We start from the raw sequence: 22,765 nt of genomic DNA, 5'->3' as shown, positions 1-22,765 counted from the left end.
AAATTGAGGACTTTCCCAAGCTGTGCAGTGATTCTGCTTCCTGGCTTTCAGTCCATCTGCATTTTGGAGTGGACATTATAGTGAATGAAATATGTCTGGACAAAAGGTGTTCTACCTACCTTTCCAAACATGTTGCATTTCATGAGCTGCTGTGATAGAGGTGGGTGGGTTTGGGTAACGTGCAAAACAGTTCTTTTTATTTCTTTACCATCTCTACATCTTGTGCAGTTGAAGAGGTGGGAAGCCCTTCTCAGAAGACTTTTCTAGCCCTGCCGGCAAAGCTGTCTGGCATTGGTTTGGAAGACTGAGATTTCTTCTGACAGCAGGCCAGTTTGATGCATGCAAGGGCTGCCAGCATCCTGAATGTGTGAATGAGTCACTGCGTCTCCCTCACCACCTCCTCCATGAAAGAGAGATCTTCTCTGGCACCTGTCAGCACCTCAGAGGCAGCAACACCCTCCCTGCGGGGGACGAGGGCAGTTCACGCATTTGGCTGTGAGTCATGGAGGGAGAGTGGCCTGGTGCCAAGTGGAGGCAATGGGGGGGGGGGGCTGGATGCGATGCTTTGGTGTGGGCTCACAAGGAGGGCTCATGGAGAAGGTACCAGCTACTGGGCCGCTTGTGATAAGCTCTATGGGAAAAGCGCAGTCTGCCCCGGCGGGCCTCTAGAATCCTAGAGTAGGAAGAGACCCCAAGAGTCATCCATTTCAACCTCCTGGCTTCAGCCATGCAGGAACTCACAATCAAAGCACACACCCCACCCACCCTGACAGTTTTCTGTTTAAAAACTTCCAAAGACTCCACCACTTTCCAAGGCAGAGTCTTTCACTGTTGAATAACTCTGTCAGGAAGTTCCTCCTAATGTTAAGGTGGAATCACTTTTCCTGGAGCTTGCATTCATTATTCCATGTCCTGTTTTCTGGAGCAGCAGAAAACAAGTTTGCTCCATCCTCAATGTGACACCCCTTCAAAACTTAAACAGGGCCGTTATACCACCTCTTAACTTCCTCTTCTCCAGGCTAAACCTCCCCAACTCCCTAAGCTGCTCCTCATAGGGCATTATGGTTTCACCATTTTGGTCACCTTCCCCTGGACACGCTCCAGCTTGTCCACATACATTTTGAACTGTGGTTTGGAACAGTTCTTTTTTTAGGCTACCCATCCATCAGTATAGGATGGGTACCAGGGCCTAAGAATACTCACCCCAGAACCTCAAGGGAGAAGCACATCAGCTGCAGAGATCAAAAACATTAGCTTACTGTAAATCCCAGAAACTCCATTAGCATAAGGGAGCCATCAAGAGATAAGCATACTCCGCCATGGAATTAAAAATAAAGTGACCTTTTTGGATGGCACCTCACAGAACTCACTATTACTATTGATCAGGCTGAATGAAACTACGTGTGAAAGGGATCTTGGAGTCCAAGTTGAACATGAGTGAACAGTGCGATGCAGCAGCTAAAAAGGCCAATGCAATTTTAGGCTGCATCAATAAAAGTATAGTGTCTAGATCAAGAGAAGTAATAGTGCCACTCTATTCTGCTTTGGTCAAGCCCCACCTGGAATATTGTGTCCAGTTCTGGGCACCACAATTTAAAAAGGATTTTGATAAACTGGAGTGTGTCCAAAGGAGGGCAACTAAAGTGGTGAAGAGTCTGAAAACCATGCCTTATGAGGAACGCCTTAGTGGGCTGCAGATGTTTAGCCTGGAGAAGAGAAGGTTAAGAGGTGATATGATAGCCCTGTTTAAATATTTGAAGGGATGTCATATTCAGGGGGAGCAAGCTTGTTTTCTGCTGCTCCAGAGACTAGGACCCGGAACAATGGATGCAAACTCCAGGAAAAGAGATTCCACCTCAACATTAGGAGGAACTTCTTGACAGAAAGGGCTGTCCAACAGTGGAACAAACTCCCCCGGAGTGTAGTGGAGTCTCCTTCTTTGGAGGTCGTTAAGCAGAAGCTGGATGGCCATCTGTCGGGGATGCATTGATTTGGATTTCCTGCATGGCAGGGGGTTGGACTGGGTGGCCCTGGTGGTCTCTTCCAACTCTTTGATTCTATGATCAAGAGAGAAATGCACTTCATTGCAGAACTCAGAAAAGTGACTTTTTTCTACTACAGTTCCCAGAACTCACCACCATCATTGGTCAAGCATTAACTGGAGAAATGCACTCAGCTGCAGAGCTGAGACAAGTCAGTTTACCCCAACTACAAATCTCAGAAACCCCATTAGCATGGGACAGCCATCAGGGATAATCATACTCAGCCATGGAACTCAGAAAAAGTGACCTTTTTGGACAGCACCTCCCAAAAGTCACCATTAGTTCCTTTTTTCACCTGCAGCCCAGGCTAACTGGATGATTCTGGAAGTGGTATTTCGGAACAAGTAACTTTTCCAGTGTTGGTGGTCCACTATTGTGTGCTGAACTGCAGGAAGCCTTTACAGTTGCATTGCTTACCTATGAAAGTGGGGGGCCAGAAAAAAATCCCACCTCCTGATAGTCATCTTTTGTTCTTAATACCACTCCCAGGTGCTACATCATAGAGGGAAGCCTGGGACATACCAGGAGAGGAGACAGCTCAGTTTCTAGTGGTGTGGGCCTCTTTATAGTTCCTTTTCACACACACCCAATGGCTAGCATAAGCCAAATGATGCAGTTCCCCCAAGTTAATTATTACAACCCCAAGGATGCAAAAATGGGATAAATTACTCAAGACTAGTAATGCCCGATTTACATTATTTATTCAGACCACAGAATTCAGGTTGCCTTGATACAGAATATATGCATCTCTGTAGAGTCCAATGGAAAAGGCCACCTAAAGATCATGGAAGGAGACCTTTAGAAACAGGTCCTGTGTATCTTACAAAGGCCAGGCCATACAATTCACTGGGGAAACCAGCCGATCCTTTGCAGCTCCTATGAATCTTGTTACATTAGAACAGGATGACTACCTGTTTGTGATGCATTATTTGAGATGTAGTCAAGCCCAATCCTAAGGCCAAGAGGACACATCATTTATGAGAACTGAGCTGGAGGCTGCAGTCAAACCAACTTCTCCATATCTGGGGTTTTCTGTTGTCAGAGATCAAACTGGATTTGTTATGGATACTTACTTCACTTCCATCAAGCGAAAAGGAATCTCTATTGGAGTCTAAGAAAAAACAGAATTGGACAAGGACACCCTTGTCTCTCTCCTTCTTGAACTGTTGAAGCTGCAAGATTCTGGAGAGGTCAAAGGATTTTCTTCACACAGTTAAACCATGAAACTTCCTTCCATAAGATGCAGTGATGGCAGCTGTCTTGGATGGCTTTATAAAAGGATTAGACAAATCCAGATAATAAGGCTTATCAATGGTTATCTAGTCGTGATGGCCCAGCAGGCCGCCACAAGAATCTGGAGCAATCCGGACATCAAAAAAACAATGGCTCTTATGGCAATTCTGCCTGGTTTTGAAGACTCCAAATCCATGGAACTCTGCAGGAAACCAGGAGGCTGCTCTGAGCATGGTCTCTTTTTATAATCTTATGTGGAGGGACACTGGGGACTCAGACCAACATGATGAAGGGAATCACCTCCATATCTGAACTTTGGGAGATGGAAAAAATTGGTTTAGCATGATAGGTCACCCATCCAGCAAAATGTCCAACATTTCAAAGATAAAAACTGTGTGGGCACATGTGGGCAAACAACATGAGAGAGCGGTCATAAGGGTGAGGCCAAGCAAAAAAAGAAAGCAAAAGTTAGTAACTGGAAGAACACACAAAATGATCATTTTAACCAGAGAAGCCTTGGAATCTATGTACTGAGTTCAGGAAAGCCTGAAAAAAGAAAAAAACAGATGTTCCTACTGGAAAAGGTAGATCTCTGCTCTTCTCCTGTTTGTTGTTGTTGTGTGCCTTCAGGTTGTTTCTGACCTATGGAGATGCTATCATGGTTTTTAGGGGGCTGACAGTGTGTGCTTTGCTCAAGATCACCCACTGGGGTTCCATGGCTGAGTAGGGAATTGAAGCCTGGTCCATTGGCACCATGCTGGCTCTCTGTATGATGCTGTGTTAACTAAGTATAAATGACTTTTGCACTTGGAACTCAGTTTGCAGTTGGTGAAGGAAGCAAAGAACCAAGGGAGAAAGTGGGAGGGGGAGGAAGAAAGTGGGATCTTTTAAAAGCAGCTGGTGGAGCGGGCCAGCAGAGGATTAATTGAGATTATCTTTGTCAAACTGGGACAGGTAAAGTTTCCTGGGACTGTCTGTGCATAGGGAAGGGGGGAATTGCACACCAGCCTCTTGGACTGTCTGTCCGGATGAGCCTTTTGGCTTTGCCAGGTTTGGTCAAAATGCCGGGAGCCTGGCCTTTGGACCTTCTGGGTCACTCTGTTTTATGCCAGCTCTAGCAACTGATCTCAGGCACCTTGGCTGGGCGGAAGAGGTACTTTTCCACCCTGTGCCCATATCTGCATGCAGTTGCCCAGGCACAACCTGACTTTCTTCATGTACTAGGAGGGGGGGCTGAGAGTAAGAGTGTATGTACAATATGGGAATAGAATTTCACAGGACAGAGTATGGCAGCTGGCAGAAGATGCTCTGTTCTGCAACAAAAGGAAAGGTTGCACATGGTGACAGACATGGAGGGTCATCATCACACCACTTGGAAGATATGCCCAGGATGACTCAACCAGCAAGATGCAAGAGGCTGATGCAAGAGGACTGTTGCAGACACCTGTGTGAGAAGCTCATGCCATGGACTAAACGTATAAATTTGGGTGTGACCTATGGTCAGTGTGGGCTGCTGTTGTTAGTGGTTGGATAGTCGTTGTTGTACCTGCTGGGCTTTCTGATAGCCTTTCTGTGTGACTGCTTCCAGTAAGGTCAGTTGTTAGGGCAGAGGTGCTCCTCTGATGTTTTTAACACAACCCATGATGGAGTAGTACTGAAGGAGGAGTTCAGTTGGCAGATCCAAGATGAAGGCTAGTCATGGGTCTGGAGAATAAGCCAACATCCAGTCAGATCTCCAGGGCTCTTGGTCAGGTCTGTTGGTCTGGAAGGGTGAGGGATGGAGAGGGTGTCAGCTCAGACAGAGGCACAGGGGATTCTGTACTAGAGGAACAGGGACTAAAGCACCTAGAAGCAGCACCCCAAATTTGACATGGAGAGAAGGAAGCAAAGTGCCAAGAGGTTTCCACTCTTTCTCTTGCTGCTCTTGCTCCCAGTCTCAACATGGATGCTTGTGAATGGGATCAATGGTGTCACCAGGGCTAGTGTCACTGATGGTGGTGGTGGCAGCAGTGAATGGTCCTATCCTCTTCTTTCCTTACACCTTGCCTGGCCAGACCTGGAAGGACCTGGGAGGCTGGACTGGCAGGCAGGAGAGCAAGAGGATTGCTTTGCCCTTCCTTCCTGGGAGGGAAGGGAAGATGGGGCAATGCTATGCAATAAAAGCATCCTCCCCGCTTTTGTTGAGGCACCCTTGCTGGAGAGGGGGTTAAGAGGGACAATGGGTTTTCACCTCCTTCTGGGCTTTCAGCCATTGCAGTCCACATTCCCTGAACCTCCCAAAGTGACACCCCTGAATGGGATCTTTATATAGGCCGTTGCCACTAGGCATGTGATTTAAAAATTTTTTTAGAGGCCATTGCTTGAAAATCACATGGTGAAAGTGGTGGCAGGAGCAGAAGCAAAGAAGCTAAAGATGCCTTCTGTGTCCTGAAAGAGAATTTCTTTGGACGATATCACACGACTGAAATTGGAAGTATAATCCAGTGTCATCCTGAACGGAATCATGCGTATTCACATTATTGCACGAAAGGTTACCACATGCGATCGCTGGCAGTATGAACGCACTCCAAACGCAATCACGCACCAATCCACAGTTAAGTAAATTTGGTGAACTAGCGAAGTCACAAACCCTGTTCCTAGGCAACTTCGCACTCAGTGCGCTGTTGTTTGGTGTGATGTGCATGTCTCCTTTGGTTCTGGTTCCACACCCCCAATCCGGAAGGGGGGGTCCCATGAAGCCACATTGCAATTCTGCTTCAATTTTGCTTCTGCATGTCCTTCAGCATTGCTGAGGGGGGGCTGCTGCCTGCTAATGAAGAGGCATGGACCTGGAGCTATTGGATAACCATTATATTCACGTTTTAACATGACAAGAGTGAATATATGCTCGTTTTAATGTGAATAGAGCATGTTCCTTCAACCATTCTTCCCGCCCCCCCCCCCAACCTCTTTTGTAAATTGTGGGGTTCTTTGGGTCCGCTCTCTCTCTCTCGCCTAAATATGCTATGCTCCAGTCATCAACTCCTTTGATTCCCTAGTGTGGCAGGCAAGCAAACAGCAGGACAGAATGGGATAAGATAAGATAAGATAAGACAGTAAAGGACAGGACAGGACAGGACGGGCTCTGTGCTTGATAAAACTGCTTTCCTAGTGATCACTTGTTGGCTGTAGCTGGAAGCAAACTAGGTGGACCTTCTTCACTTTGGTTTCTAGTTTGTAGGAATCCCACACATTCAGTACTCATGTCCTGTGGGTGGGCTGTTAGGAGCCTTTCTAGGGATGGAAATGATGCTTTCCTAACTCAAATAAGGCTGGGACGAATATGCCCTTCCTTAAACCATTGCTGACCATGCTGCGTCCTGGTAGGTTGAAATTGATACGAGTGTCCCCAGCTTTTATAGGGTTCCCAGATCTCAGGGTCTGAAGTAGAGTCTCAAGGCCTAGACTCTCCTCTCGAGTCCTCAGAGTGAGAAGGAGGAACCCCAGAGCAAGAGGATCATCTTTAAAAGTGTGTTTGTGTATGCACGCACACACGTATTTTCTCACCTGTTGGTATTTTTAAATTGAATGGCATAATTTGTGCAACTGCAGATTATGCTTAATGGGTCATGCTTCCTGGTACCATCAGTGGCTTAAAACATCATTTTTGTGACATCACCAGGTTTTCTCCCTAGGTTTCAGACTTTGGGCCTGAGTTAGTCCTGACCTGCCAACCTGTCATCTGCTGGTGCCATCTCCCTCTCTGCACCCTCTTCCCTGTATTCCTCAGATGAAGGAAAGGGTAGGAAACAGGGGATGAAATGCAAGTCTTGGGCATTGGTCTTGCTGGGTTCCAAGCTGAACAGTTCCAGGGAGACTGCACCCATCCCAGTAGCTACAAAAATGGCTTCTCTTTGGGGATGGAAGCACTGCTGGCTGGGTTAAGCAACAGAGTGCGCCTCTCTGTCGAGGAATGGAAGGGAGGAACAAAGGGACTTCACACTCTGTCTGGCTTCTCTATGAGCTCATGGATTTGCAGAGACCAATCATAAAAAGCACACGCAAAAATTCAAAACCTTGCTATGCACAAACTAGCTCTTTTCTCAGGCCATCAAAAATGAGGATACAAACCGGATACCTGGGTTTGGTCCCTTTCCCACCAATACAAACTGGAATGCAACTGCAGGGCATGAAAGCAGGCCAGTCAGAAACCAGAATAGGTCTGAGATGTGCGGATGTACCAGTCCTGAGCAGTTAGAAACAAGCAATTGGCTGTGATGCATAAGCTCTGTGCATGAACATTTTGAGTTTTCTTCAGCTAAGCAGAAAGTGGGAAACAGTTGGAATATTTGGATCCTGTCTACTCTTGGCCACCAGATTGCATGGAGAAACGAAGAAGTTATTTTATCAGCTGGCCAACTGGAAATTACTGTACAACATCAACGCTTTACAGTTCGTGACTGAAAGGTATGATCCTCTGTCATCCAAATGATGTTTTGTTTATCTGGGTTGTGTGTGTCTATGTATGAGATGAGATTTGGAGATGCCAATGGCTACTGGCCCAAGGAGCCAACTGCTCTTCTCTCATAGCCACTCTTGGAGGTTCTCTGACATGGGATAGTTGGAGTTCCCTTGCCACTGTCCAATGGTGAAGTGTTTCCTGGATAGATCAAGATGGCAAAGCAGGGCCAGTTGCCCCTTCTCTGTCGCTTGCCAAAGGGGCAGATCTCTTGGCCTTCCTCTCCGTCACTGAACAACTCTCTTATGCCAATGGCTTCAGGTGGACAGCTGAGCTGTTGGGTCGTGCGGCCAGGATGTAGATGGTGCTATCCCTTAGGAAAGTTGACCAGTTGATGGTTCGACTGTGGAGAAGAGAGGAGAGAAGGAGAGAAGGACAGAAGGAGATAGCAGGTTAGCAAGATGGGAGGCGCCAGGCCAACAGGGCCCCTTCTCTAACCTCCTCAGTTCATCCTAATGGAAGATTTTATCCAGCATATAGATGCATTGTGGTCTGCATTATGTTAAATTGTTGTCACCATTTTAATTAATGGAGAAATGTAAGGTATTGCACTTAGGGCAAAAATATGAAATGCATGGATATAGGATGGGGACACCTGGCTTAAGGAGACCTATATGTGAAAGGGATCGAAGTCCAAGTAGACCACAAATCGAACATGAGTCAACAGTATGATGTGGCAGCTAAAAAGCCCAATGTGATTTTAGGCTGTATCAATGCAAGTACAATGTCTAGATCAAGGGACGTAATAGTGCTGCTCTAGTCTGCTTTGGTCAGGCCTCACCTGGAATACTATGTCCAGTTTGTGCAGAATAAGTCCTCAACTACAGCATTTCCTGTGCAAAGCTCCCAGCATCTTCTACACAGAAATTAATTCAGTGGGCCCTTTTTATTAGAGGACCCCTTATGGATAGCAAAATCTGTGGATGCTGAAGTCCCATTAAATACAATGGTGTAGCAAAAAGGCATCCTTTTTATAAAATGGCAAAATCAAGGTTTGCTTTTTGGAATTTACAAGCCATGGATGGTTGAATCTTTGGATACCAAACCCATGGATATGGAGGACTGACTGTATTTCTCAGCAAAAATATTAATCCCTACATTGAAAATGCCATGTCATGTACACAAAATGCCATTTTCCATGCACGAATACCATGTATGAATTTTGAGTGGAATGAGTCCCAAACTGTGCAGTTTTCGAAGACTTTCTTGCAACAGGAGGCAAACTGCTAAAATGACTTGTTGCTGCTTCCTGAAAAAGTGAGATTAGCAAAGAATGCCATCCTGGCTCTGAGACACTCTGCCTTCCTCCTCCTGCCCCTCTGTTTATTGGGGGCCATCTGATTACTTGGCAAGGGCCAGAGGAACCTGGCACGCGCCTGCCCTTCTTTGCTCTTCTGCCAATCTGGGAGAGAGCGAGAAAGAGTGGAGAAAAGAAAGAGCAGATGGTAGGAGGAAGAGCATGGAGCTCCAGTGCCCATTCCACTTGGATCCTTCTCTAGCCTTTGATCACAAGCTCCCTACAGTCCAAAGGAGGAGTGTGTTTATCGCTTCCCCCATTGCTTGCTGGCTCGCTTGCCCACCAGCTGAACTGGTGCCCTCTCCTTGCCTGGGAAGCATCTTCTTGGCTTTGTCTTATTAACAGTGGTTGCTGTGGAAACGCAAGAGTCTCATTTCTGCTCTTAATGAGGCTGAGATGATTACAAGCACTGACACATCTCCCCAATGTTGGGAAAGTCTCAGCGGCACGACAACAACTATGAAAACTGAGGCAGAGGTAGGGGACAATGGGCAAGGAGCTGCATGCCCACCACTGATGATGATGCCCAGAGCAGGGAACAGAATCTAGACTAGGTTCTCCTGCCCTCTGGCCCAAGTCCTAGAATCAGAGCTGGAAGAGACCTCAAGGTCCATCCAGTCCAACTGCATTCTGCCATGCAGGAACACATAGTCAACACCCCTGAGAGATGGCCATCCAGCCTCTGTTTAAAGACCTTCAAAGAAGAAGACTCCACGCCTTGCAAGGCACAGCATCTTCCATTCTCGAACAGCTGTTACCATCAAGAAGTTCTTCCAAATGCTGAGCTGGAATCTCTTTTCCTGTAGCTTGAATTCATTGCTACGAATTCTGTTCTCTGGAGCAGCAGAAAACAAGCTTGCTCCATTCTCAACAAGACAGCCCTTCAAATATTTAAACAGGACAATCATATCACCTCTTAATCGTCTCTTCTCCAGGCTAAATCCAATTGGGATCTTTTGAAGATGCCACAGATGCAGGCAAAATGTCAGGAATAAATTCTTCCAGAACATGGCCACAAAGCCCAAAAAACCCCACAAAAAACTATGGATGCAAGCCGTCAAAGCCTTTGACTTCTTATTGGGATTTCTCTTCTTCAGAACCCTGGTGGTGCAGTGGTTAAATGGCAATTGTGCCGCCACAATGGTGTGAGTTTGATCCCAGAGGGCTCCAGGTTGACTCGGGTTCCATCCTTTTATAGGTCAGTAAAATAAGTACCCAGCTTGTTGCTGGCAATTGGCTTACAGATTGTAAACTGCTTAGAGAGTACTGAGTTTATTATAAGGACCTTATCACACCAGAAGCAAAGCACCCAAAACCTGTGGGAAAACAGGGTTTATATCCCGGGAATATCCCACAATAGTGGGATTGTTTTCAGACAATGTCGGGCTAATTGAGCATTAAACCATGCAGAAAGTGGGCAAAATCACACCACTTTTTACTTTTGGGATGCATGGGTTAATGTCGCGTTAATGCTCAATTAGCCCAACATCATCTGAAAACAATTCTGCTTTTGTGGGATATTCCCAGATATAAACCCTGTTTATCCATGGTATTTGATCGATTCCCTCCTGTGATAACGGCTTATGAAGTGATATAGAAATGCAAATGCTATTGCTGTTGCTATTGCTATTCAGTAGGGTTGTCAGAATGAAAACTGGAGAGGTATGTTATGGTACTTTTATTGGATGTTAATTTACTTTGCCATAGGGCCAAGATGGCAACCCCTGGATGTGAAGACACCACATTTTAGCTGCAATTGGGATTGAATCCTAAAAAGAGAGCCAATGAACTGGGACTTTATTATTTGAGGTTTCTACCTCCAACAAACGTAAAACATTTTTTAAAAAAAAATTGAGACTGTATTTGGACTGGTCTCTTCCAGCTCTATGATTCTAATCCTTTCCTAATGCAAAAGCAAGGAGGCTTCTCTTGAGAGGTTCAGTGTGTTCTCTGTCTAACAAAGGGCTTTGTGGCCTCAAAAGGGACAGAGACATCCTGGAACTCAAAGTAAATACCTTTTTGTGTTGCTAATGGAAGTTAAATTTTATTTCCTGGATTTTAAAATGCTTGGTCTCCCAGTGCCCCATGGCCAGAAGGAGGAATGGCCTTCACCTGCATGGATACCTCTCCATGCCATCTTCATTGAGAACAGCATCAACAACATGTTGACAAAATTCAGGGCTTTGACTGACATGGTCATATTTTTTTTCATCTTCATTGCCAAATTTGAATTGTTTTTAATCTGTTATAAACCAGTATTTTCCTTAGGATGTCTTATTTATTTATTTATTTATTTAAAAGTTTGTATCATAGAGAGTTTCTTAGCTCTGGTTTGTTTTAGCCTACACCTTGGATCCCCTTTGGGGAGAAAGACATGTTAGAAACTAAACAAATAAATGGATTAAGGACCAGAATGGGGGAGGGCACCACCTTCTGCTATCCTTCAAGGAGGAAGAGACAGAAAGTGCCCCCCCCCGCCCCAGGCTTACCTTGACTCCTCTGGCTCTGGGTTCAATAAGACCTTGTCCTGGCTTTTGCTGCTGGTGCTGCTGGTGGGGCTGCTCTCTGAGATGGGACCCACATGGCTGATGCTGCCAGGGAGGAAGAGATGCCCAAGGGTTAGATCGTGCCTGGTTCCAATGGAGGATGCAAGCATTCCAGTATCCCCACAATGCATTTGGATACTTCTGTTTTTAATATACATTGCCCCTCTGGATGCCAGTATGTGCTCATGAGGTTGCAATGACCGTTTAAACACCAGAAAGGCAGTATTTGCTTTTTTAAAAAACCCTTTTTAGTTTGCACTCAAAACTAAACAAAATAAAAAATTATGTTTCATATCTGTTGTTGCTTTTAATTGTGTTTTGTATTTAAGAAGTTGTAGCCCCACCTTGAACCTTGAGGAGAGGCAGGAAGTAAATAATAATAATAATAATAATAATAATAATAATAATAATAATAATAATAATAATAATAAATCACATATTTCCCCATTTTCCAGATTACTGTAAACCCCTTTCTCTCCCTTCCCCCGTATTTGGTGGATGTGTACCACAACAAAAAATATTGGACAGGAATTCACAGTGTAATGCAGCAAATACTACAAATTTAGATTAAGATGGAACCAGAACTCTTCCTTTTAAAGATGACAGAAGGAAGGGAATAAAGGAAATATTCAAATATCTTATATATAGTTTCTGGAGCGAGAATGTTATTTGCACAAAAGTGGAAAGATACAGAAATGTAGTATTTGAATGAGGCACATAGACCCCAGACATATGAAGAGCTGAAACACAAAGGATAAAAGTGGTTTGCTAAAAGAGACAATCTTTCCTCTCTGCCAAGGTCTGCATTTCCTGCTTCTTGCCAACAGATCAAACAAGGCCACATTCCCCCTCTATTCCCTACTGTATTTCCCAGTACACTTCCTATCCACACATTTTAGGGAGCTCTAGATCCTGTCACTGTTTTGTCAAGTCAATGATGTTACCATCAATCAAATTAGTCCTTTTCTTTTTTTGGATAGCAAAACAATCCACCACTTTGGCAACCCTTTTTTGGTCCTTTCGTAAGGGCTAGTAAGTCTTTGGAGTTTATCAGATAAGGGAAATTGGAAGCATAATCCAATGGCAATCTGATCGCAATCATGGGGTTTCACGTTATTGCATGATAAACTACCACAAGCAATTTTGGGCAATGGGAAGTCAGTCCGAACGCAATCATGTGGTTTCACGTTATTGTGTGATAGACTGCCACACGCAAATTCAGGCAATGGCATGCTATTTTCGGGCAATGGGAAGTCAGTTTGAACGCAATTCAAATTCATGTAAATTCGCTAAACTAACAAATTCATGTGAATGCATTCTGGCCCCACTTTCTTTTCATTTGAAATTAAGAGAAATTCCTCCCGTGTGATAAACTCCTTTGTTTCTCATGAAATCACCTTAGCTAATTTTAAAGTGTAAATATGGCTTCAAAACCTAACTGTTGCACACACAGCCCAGCTTGCATATACGTCCACACTCTGTGTATGTTCTGTGTCACCCCCAGACCTCTCTATCTGAGCCACTCCAGCCTTCCATGGTCTTCTCTTGGACAGGTAGATATAACCCCATTGCAACTCCCCTATCCCCTTTCTGTATTTGCATTTTGCTCAGCTCTCTATGCTGTGTGCATCTGTTTGAATTGCTATCTTGTGTGTGTGATTGTACTCTTCATATTTTCTAAAACTTTAAGTTGGAAGCAATGAGAGAGGCATCCAATGCCTCCGCCATTACTGTTAGACTGGATCAATTTGAGTCGGGAAGTACTGTGGACGTGAACAAGCTCCTTAGTAGTCTGAAAAAAGACAACTTGCCCTCTTGTCCCTTGCCTATCCTGGCTGGCTGTCCAGGGGGGTGATACAGTCAAGCGGATGCTGAAGAATATAATCAATACATCCTTTAGGGAGGGTACCCTGCCTTCTTGTCTTAAGAAGGTAGTGGTCAGACCGCTCTCAAAAAAGCCCTCCCCAGACCCCCTGGACAGAAATAACTATAGGCCAGTCTCATTGTTGCCATTCTTGGGCAAGGTGATCAAGAGGGCGGTCGCCAATCAACTACAGGCAGTTTTGGAGGAAACCGATTTTCCGGATCCATTTCAAACCGGTTTCAGGGCAGGATACAGAGTTGAGACTGCCCTGGTCACCTTGACTGATGATCTCCATCTGGGCATCGACAGGGGAAGTGTGACCCTGTTGGTGCTCTTGGACATCTCAGCAGCCTTCAATACCACAAACCTTGATATTCTTCTGGAACGCCTGAAAGAGTTGGGTATCGGGGGCACTGCACTGCAGTTATTAGGAAAATCTAATTGCTGACCTCTGACTTCACCACAGTTATTGTATTGTTTTTAAATATGTTTTATGTTTTAAATTCTACATTGTTTAATTGTATTTTAAGGGGGGGGTGAGGGTTTGAACTGTATATTTTAATCTTGTAAGCCGCCTCAATTGCATTTTGTAGAGAGGCGGGATATAAATAAATGGTATTATTATTATTACTACCTCTTGGGTAGATTCCAGATGGTGGCACTAGGAGACAGTTGCTCTTCTAAAAGAGAGCTAAAATTTGGCATCCCCAGGGCACCATCCTATCTCCCATGCTGTTTAACATTTACATGAAGCCATTGGGCAAAATCATCCAAAGACATGGGGCGGGGTGTTATCAATATGCTGATGACACCCAAATATATTTCTTTATGTCTCAGACTGATGCATTGACTAAGGATGGCATCTCTCCTCTGAATGCCTGTCTTGGGGCGGTAATGGACCGGATGAGGGAAAACCGACACTAGCTGAATCCAGGTAAGACGGAGGTACTTGTTATAGGAAACCAGAGCCCAGGTATGGAGTTATGTCAGCCAGTTCTGGATGGGGTCACACTTCCCCTGAAAAACTGTATGCGCAGCTTGGGGGTGCTCCTTGACTCAGCTCTTCACCTGCGACAGTCAGGAGCACTTGTTATCAGCTTCGGCTGATACTCCAGCTGCGCCCCTTCCTGGAACCGGGAGATCTTGAAACAGTAGTACATGTGCTGATCACCTCTCGATTGGACTTTACATGTGGCTACCCTTGTGCCAAGTTCAGAAACTTCAACTTGTACAAAATATGGCAGTCAGGCTTGGGTCCAGAATACTTAAGGGAACACCTTTCTCTGTACTGTCCGTCCTGCACTCTAAGATCCTCGGGAAGAATCTACTTCAGCCAAAAATATCTAGACTAACCTCAGTTACCCAGAGGGCCTTCTCCACTGCTGCTCCAAACCTTTGGAATGATTCGCCGAAGGAGATCCGCCACATTTCTACTCTTACAGCCTTTAAGAAGACCCTTAAGACGGATGTCTTCTGGCAGGCCTTCCCTACCTAGTTCCTCTCCCCATTTACTGTGACTTACTCTGTCCACCAATTCTTCTCTTAAATTTAATGAGAATAATTAAATTAAAATTAATTAAAATTAAACCCTTGCCTCAAGAAGAAGAGCCCTCCCTCCATGCCAACTGTCAACATCCGACCTGGGAGGGAGTGAAAAAGACAGGCCCAACTCCATCAGGCTTAGCTGTGAATTACTGTGACTTACGTCGCTCTATTGTATCTTATTTATTGTATTTTATTGTATTGTATTCTCTGTGCATTTTTTATTGCTGTAACCCACCTGGATTCCTTGTGATTGGGCAGGCTCTAAATAGGTCTTTAAGCAGAAGATGGATGGCCATCTGTCGAGAATGCTTTGATTGAGATTTCCTGCATGGCAGAGGGTTGGATTGGATGGCCCTTGTGGTCTCTTCCAACTCTATGATTCTATGATTCTATTATTTATTATTTATTAAATAAAACCTTCTTAATTCAACAAGAACCTAGAGTCCTCCCAGTTAGTTCTGGTATATATTGGTGCCCAATGGTCCAAAGGTTACCCAAGCTTCTTGCAAAGCTAATTCCCCCAACATCTGGAGTATTGCTGACAGCTGGTGGGGATCCGCAGTTCCTTCTGCAACTCTTCTTTGGGTAACAAGTATGCAGGAGATTTGTTTTCCTGCCAAATCAGCTGTAGTCTTTGGAGGGAACTGCACTCTCTCGTCTTAAATATGCCGCAGAGGTATTCCTGTGGCCTTTGTCAGCTGGTGCCTTCTGTGTTGTTAGGGACAGGGAATTCACTTTGGGCCTGAACATTCACTTTACATTTCAGACTGAAACCCAGAGCAGATTCACTGTCCCACTACTAAGGAAGCCACCAGCTGCTACTGACTGCATGGGTGCACATTTCACATTGTGTGCTGCATAGCTGCTTTTGGTGTGTGTGCAAGTGCACATGCCTAATCTCTGCTACTAAGGGATGGGAACAATATTCATAGAATCATAGAGTTGGAAGAAACCACAAGGGCCATCCAGTCCAGCCCCACTGCCATACAGGAATTCTCAATCAAACCCGAGAGATGGCCATCCAGCCTCTGTTTAAAGACCTCCAAAGAAGGAGACATCACAACCCTCTGAGGGAGTGTCTTTCACTGTTGAACAGCTTTTATTATCAGGAAGCTGCTCCTAATGTTGAGGCAGAATCTCTGTTCCTGTAGCTTGCATCAACTGTTCTGAGTCCTATTCTCTGGAGCAGCAGAAAACAAGCTTGCTCCATCCTCAATGTGACATCCCTTCAAATATTTAAACAGGGCTATCATGTCCCCTCTTAACCATCTCTTCTCCAGGTGAAACATACCCAAGTTCTCTAAGTCGCTGCACATAAGGCATGGTTTCCAGACCTTTCACCATTTTGGTCGCTCTGGACACTCTCCAACTTGTCCACATCCTTTTTCATTGTTCTGCCCAGACACAATATTCCAAGTGGAGCCTAACCAAAGCAGAATAGAGTGGCACTATTTTACTTCCCTTGATCTAGACACTATACTTCTATTGACGCAGCCTAGAATTCATTGGTATTTGTTTCCTGGCTGAAAAATGAACTCCCTGACGTCAGGAAATCTGGTTGGGAATTAAAACACAAAGGCGACGATTATTATTCTATGCAGAAATACATGCACCTACTCTGTAACAAATGCATAAGTAACTGTCCTTGCGTGTAAGGATAAAATAGTTGAAGACTTCCATCTCTACCATGGAACAGGAGCTGACAAATGTCCCTTCAGCTCTTGACCACTGATGCAAACTGACGCTAAAGGAATACACATTTTCAGATCTTTTTTGGAGGCGGCCAGGGAACAATGTGGCAATATTGTCTGGACTTGGGAGAATCAGACTCCCCCCACAAGCAGTCTGTGACTTACCTGACATTGCAGGAGGGCATCTCCTTGTGCCGCTTTCGGAACCAAGTGTGTTGGGTGCGCCGACTCTCTGCCTCACTGATCAAGCCATCTCCGTGCTGATCCAAGGCCAGGAACGTGGCTCGTGCCTTCTCCCTCTCCTTCCCAGTCAGCAGGCGTAGCAGGGCATTCTGCAGAAGGAAACCAAAGTTGGACTTCATGAAGCCCTGAGGGACTGTTGGTGCAGCCCCAAAAGAAAGGAGTGCTTCTGACCATAGGCAGGGTGCACTTAGAATCTTTGAATCATAGAGCTGGAAGGGGCCACAAGGGCTATCCAGTCCAACCCCATTCTGCCATGCAGGAAAATACAAATACAGCACTCCTGAAAGATGCCTGTCCAACCTTTGTTTAAAGACTTCCAAAGAAAGAGAGTCCACCACTGTCAGAAGCACTGTCTTCCACTGTTGAACAGCTCTTACCCTTAGGAAGTTCTTCCTAAGCTTTAGGTAGAATCTCTTTTCCTGTCATCCACTGTATCCTAGGCGCGTTACAGACCGCCGAAAAGCAGTGGCCTGCACCCGCCCCTTTCCCCGCCGGATCAGGGCCTCAGTGGCCAAAGCGGCAGCCGCTGAGGCCCCGATCCGCCGCTTTCCGGGCTGCAAGGAAGGGGCAAAAGGCCGCTTCCCCGCGGCCTGGAAAGGGGTGTCCTTGGGGCTTCAAGCCCCAAGGACACCCTGCGGGGGCGGGGAAGAGGAGAAAGGGGCCGCTTGGCCCCTTTCTCCTCTGCGTCCATCTAAAGGCTGCGTCCAGCAACGCAAACCTAGAAAGAGCTCCGAAATGGAGCTCCTTCCGGGACCGCAGAAAGGGCGCTCTATGCGACCTCTCGCGGCCTCACTACGTCACAACTGCACCGCCCCGTTTAGAGGTGGCGCGGTTGTGACATAGTAATGGGGGCGGCCGTGTGGAACAGCCACTGCCATTTTGTGTGTGCTCCGCGTGTCCTAGGGTTGAGGGCGTCCGGAAAGGATGCCCCTTTGTAACCTTAGCACGTGCGGAGTGCGCACTTTTAGGCCCGTCTGTAATGGGCCCTAGTCTCTGGACAGAAAACAATATAGTTTTTTGTGGGTTTTTCGGGCTCTGTGGCCATGTTCTAGAAGAGTTTCTTCCTGACGTTTCGCCAGCATCTGTGGCTGGCATCTTCAGAGAATGCTTGCCTGGAAAGGACTTGGGTATATATATTGTGTGACCTGGAAAGGCAGGAGTGATTTGCATGTGTATTGTTTTGTTGCTAGTGGCAGGCCTCAGAGTGTGAGGGCCTGCACAAGAGCAATAGTATCAGGAAGAAACTTTTCTAGAACATGGCCACATAGCCCAAAAAACCCACAAAAAACTGTGGATGCCGGCCATGAAAGCCTTCGATTTCACATTAGAAAACAATATCTTTTTCTGTAGTCCATCTCCTGTTCTCTGGAGCATCTGGCTCCATCCTCAATATAGTTATATATTTAATTCTATATTGTTTTAAATCTGAATTACAGACTTTCTTGTTCTCCAAAGCATTTGGAATGGTATTTTAATATTGTTTTAGGTTAATATTGTTTAATATTGTGTCAGTTGTTTTTACAGTTTGGATTTTAACTGCATAACTTGCTTAATTTTGTATAGTTTATATGTTATGATTTTTAGATTGTACACCATTGGCAGGTTATATTCTGTTTTGATGATGCCTGTAAAGTGCCATGTAAATTTATGGTGCTATATAAATAAACATTAATAATAATATTACACTCCTTCAAATATTTAAACATGTCTTTCATGCTACCTCTTAACCTTCTGTTCTCCAGGATAAACCTATCCAGCTCCCTAAATTGGTCCTCACAAAGCTTATAGTTTCCAGAACCTTCACGATTTTGGTCGCCCTCCTCTGGAGATGCTCCAGCTTGTCCACATCCTTCTTGAATTGTGGCGCCCACAACTGGGCACAATATTCCTGGTGGTGTCCAGCTAAAGCAGGATAGAATGGCATTATAATTTCTCCTCTTTCACTACATTATTTCTTGCTCAACCCCTGTGTGTAGCTTGGGTTAGATAGGAGATTAACTTTGGAACGGGGAGTGATGATTCTTATTTAGGAGGGACCCCTGAGGTGAAACAAGGCTTTTCTCTCAAACTTGGGTCCTGGGAGGGAACATCTCAATCTCTGGATCAGGGAGCAGGTGATGGGAGAAGATCTCTCTCAAAGATCCTGTCCCTGCTATTTCATCCAGTCAGCAAAGAGGGCCATTGCCTGTCCCAGGAGGTGGTCCAAGAGTTTGGCAGGGATCAGTGGTCCAGCTAGGAAGCAACATCTCTGGAAGATGGCCCTATAACAAAACTCGTTCTTTGCCTAGAGCTTGCAAAAAATCAATTTATTGCCTATCATTCCCCAAATCCCTTAGCCATGGCCACTCACCATGGTGTCTAAGGTATTGTAATAATTATAATTATGATAATATTTATGATAATAATTATAATTGTGGAAATTGTAGTTGATTATAAGGAACTTCCTCAAGATGTGGATTTCCCTGTGTGAGATGCTTCAGTTTCCAGCATCTACAGTTCATAAAGTCCCTAGTCACAGGTCTGGGAAATAGCTCTTGGCTTAAGCCACAGCCAGTCATAGTGGGGAATTCTTGGGGGAGAAGGACTGATGGGCAAAAATGACCAAATATAAAACATCCACCATAAGATAAAACATTCAGGTACGGAAACAGGGATGAAATCTAGTGATGCAGTTTAGCATGACACAGCCCAGAGATGCACAGAGTATGCCACTGGAATAAAAAACACCAGGTGTAACAAATGAGGAAAATGCACACCAGAAACGCTGTCACCCTGAGGTTCCTCTCTCTTGGCCTGAAGGCCTGAGAAGAGGGGACCATTTTTGGACTACAGCTCTCTTCCCCAAATCCCTAGCTATGGCTCTTCCAGAGGGGGACCCCACTCCTTCCCCATCGCCCACCTGGGTGCGCATCCTCTGCAGCAGCAGGATGGACTCATAGGAGAGGAAATCCGCCCATGCGACGTGACCGTTCTTCTCAGGGTCCAGTGCAGCAAACTGCTGGGTCAGCTGCTCTTCCTGCTCCTCCGTGCTGCCACTGCCATTGGCACGCTCACCCTCCTGCTGGCTGGCCAGGCGTTTGTAATGCAGAAAGTCTTCCAGGCTCAGCTGGCTTTCTGTGAAACCATGAACAAGGGCATAGATGTCAGTCAGCCAGCCACTGGGTCAGTGAGGGCAGGGAGAGGATGGAGGTAGTGGTGTCAGCCATCAACCAGGTCAGGGAGGGCAAGGAGAAGATGAGGGCAAAGATGCCAACCATTTGTTAGGTCAGTGAAGGCAAGGGGATGATGGGGCAGTGATATCAGCCATCAACCAGGTCTGTGAGGGCACGGAGAGGATGGAGTAATGATGTTGGTCATCAACCAAGACAGTGAAAGCAAAGAGAGAATGAGGGCAGTGATGTCAGTCATCAAACAGGTCAGTGAGAGCAAGGAGAGGTTAAGGGCAATGATGTTAACCATCAGTCAGATTAGTGAAGGCAAGGGGAGGAGGGGGGGTAGTGATCTCAGCCATCATTCAGGTCAGTGAGGGAAGAGAGAAGTTAGGACAGTGATGTCAGCTATCAATCAGATCAGAGGGGGCAGAGAGAAGATAGGGGCAGTGAAGCCAGCCATCAACTCAATCAATGAAGGCAGACAGAGGATGGGGGGTAATGATGTCAGCTATGAAACAGGCCAGTAAAGGCAGGGAGAGACCCCTTTTCTGCTTCTGCAATGTACACTGTGTGCCCTGCCAGGGTAATGAGCTCTCCTTCAGCTGCTCCCATCAGAACCTCAGTTTGGGGACCCTTGACCCATCTGATCCCTTTTAAGAGAAACGCACCCCAAATGGCCACCTCCCTGACCTCCTACCTGGTTCCATGCCCCCCCCCCCATGGACTTTATCAGACAGGGGAGGGACCTATCCTTGTCTTGTCCTTCCTGCACGATCACAAGAAGGACTTTCAGACAACATCACATTAATCCTGTCATTGTCATGTCCAGGAAACACAAATGACTGTGATTGTGTTTCAAATGACATTGTGCTGATCCTGTCATTATCCCATCAGTGAAGTGGAATTGTCTTGTCCTTGCCCTTCATTTTGCATTAACAGCAGAACCCGTTAATGCAATTCCACTTCACTGACAGGTTTATGACAGGATCAGTGTGTCAAGTGTGAATGTCTTTTGAGTGATCACTGTCACTGTTACCAAGGCGTGGATAGGGGAGCAGGATCGGACTCACTCCTTCCCCTTCTGTCCCCAAATGGAGAGCAGGTTAGACAGGCACCCAGTCTGTGCAGGTTTGGGGTGGTGGGACCCACAGTTGGCACTTACCTTTTTACCTGCCCTATCTCTTCCATGCTTTACAGAGAATTGCCCCTACAGTGAGGCATAAAGGACACAAGTTTTCCGTTGCTGGAATGCAAGGAATTTGAGGACTGAACAAACATTTCTTTGAAGGGAAGCAGAATTTTTATTTGTGGAAGAGACAACATCCTCATTTTGCCCCAATCTCTATAGCAACAGCCCTGAAAGGACATTTCCCCTAAAGCATGCAGAGTTTTGTGGGTTATGGGGAGACTTACCAGGGGTGAGTTGGCATTTCTGGAAGGATTCGGACAGGCTGGCCATCTCTTCCTCTGTGAGTAGCAGGTTGAGGTTGTCCTGAGGTTGCAAGAAGAGAAGGTTAAGAGAGGGTCATTCCATGCCCTACCAAGCTGGAGTCAGCCATGGTGGGATATTTTTCGCAAGCAGATTCACCCCCCCCCCCCCCACCACCACCACAAATTGGGCAAGGGAAAGGAATGGGCAATTTCCAGGGACATCATTTAGTCTTCTTCCCATGTGCAAAAAGGAGGGTGTTGGTTTTTTTTGGAAAACCATTAATTTTGTTGTAAACAGCAATAATGTTAGCGAGCTAAGCTGAGTCCTACAGCAACCAAAAGTGAGTTTTTGTAAGGCCAGTAAAATGTTTTGCAATCTGAAGCACAGCTGCGCTGGACTACAACTTCTCCATCCTTCCTCCCCCAACTCCCCAACATCCCATCTCCCTCCTTCCATTGGGAGCATGGGCTTCCTCCCCGCAGCCTCACTGCTTACACAACAGTGGCAGCTCCATCCAGTCTCTGTGTGGGCCACCTCCAGGACCTCTGTGGCATTGCCGTCGGGCAGGAAGCCCATCCGCCTTAGGCAGCCATCATGGTAGACCCTGGTGCAAACACGGCAGGGTAGGAGGGTGTCCGCCGTCCACACCTCACATACTTCACACATCTCGTCATTAGTTACCTATGGGGAGAATCAGAGAATCATAGGAGTTTATCACACTGGGGCAAATTTTGGCATTAAAGAGAGATTAAAGTGCATTTAAAATATCACACAAATAAAGTGAAAATGGCGAGTAATTGTGCAAACGATTATCACATGCAATTGCATAAATAAGGTGATATCATAGAATCATAGAATCATAGAGTTAGAAGAGACCACAAGGGCCATCCAGACCAACCCCATTCTGCCATGCAGGAAATCTAAATCAAAGCATTCCCGACATATGGCCATCCATCATCATCATCATTATTATTATTATTAGTAGTAGTAGTAGTAGTAGTATTGGATTCCCAGTGATTGGGTGGCATATAAATAAATCTTCTTCTTCTTCTTCTTCTTCTTCTTATTATTATTATTATTATTATTATTATTATTATTATCCAGCCTCTGCTTAAAGACCTCCAAAGAAGGAGGAGTCTGAGGGAGTTTGTTCAACTGTCGAACAGCCCTTACTGTCAGGAAGTTCCTCCTAATGTTGAGGTGGAATCTCTTTTCCTGCAGC

At 45.7% G+C, this 22,765-nt stretch overlaps 1 protein-coding gene across 2 annotated transcripts in view; it reads right to left on the bottom strand.

The window, feature by feature from the left end:
• Nucleotides 1-2,732: 2,732 nt before the first annotated feature.
• The window catches only part of PHF24 (PHD finger protein 24), a 59,441-nt gene continuing 39,408 nt past the window's right edge, over nt 2,733-22,765 (bottom strand). The window contains exons 3-9 of one of the 2 annotated variants that reach the window (XR_006102577.1): nt 22,039-22,224; nt 21,525-21,603; nt 19,859-20,073; nt 16,882-17,048; nt 11,560-11,661; nt 7,393-8,116; nt 2,733-5,037 (exon numbers count right to left, since the gene is read on the bottom strand). Coding sequence is in view for 1 of the 2 variants with exons in the window: in XM_042455776.1 (XP_042311710.1) it covers nt 8,017-8,116; nt 11,560-11,661; nt 16,882-17,048; nt 19,859-20,073; nt 21,525-21,603; nt 22,039-22,224 (849 nt within the window). In the remaining variant the exon portion in view is untranslated. Of the gene's footprint in view, nt 5,038-6,220; nt 8,117-11,559; nt 11,662-16,881; nt 17,049-19,858; nt 20,074-21,524; nt 21,604-22,038; nt 22,225-22,765 lie in introns of those variants that run through there. The other variant, XM_042455776.1, reaches the window with a different exon arrangement.

The sequence above is a fragment of the Sceloporus undulatus genome, chromosome 2 (genome assembly GCF_019175285.1).
Source record: "Sceloporus undulatus isolate JIND9_A2432 ecotype Alabama chromosome 2, SceUnd_v1.1, whole genome shotgun sequence".
Lineage (NCBI taxonomy): Eukaryota > Metazoa > Chordata > Lepidosauria > Squamata > Phrynosomatidae > Sceloporus > Sceloporus undulatus.
The sequence above is the reverse complement of the archived record's forward strand: the minus strand, read 5'-3'. Positions and strand labels throughout refer to the sequence as shown.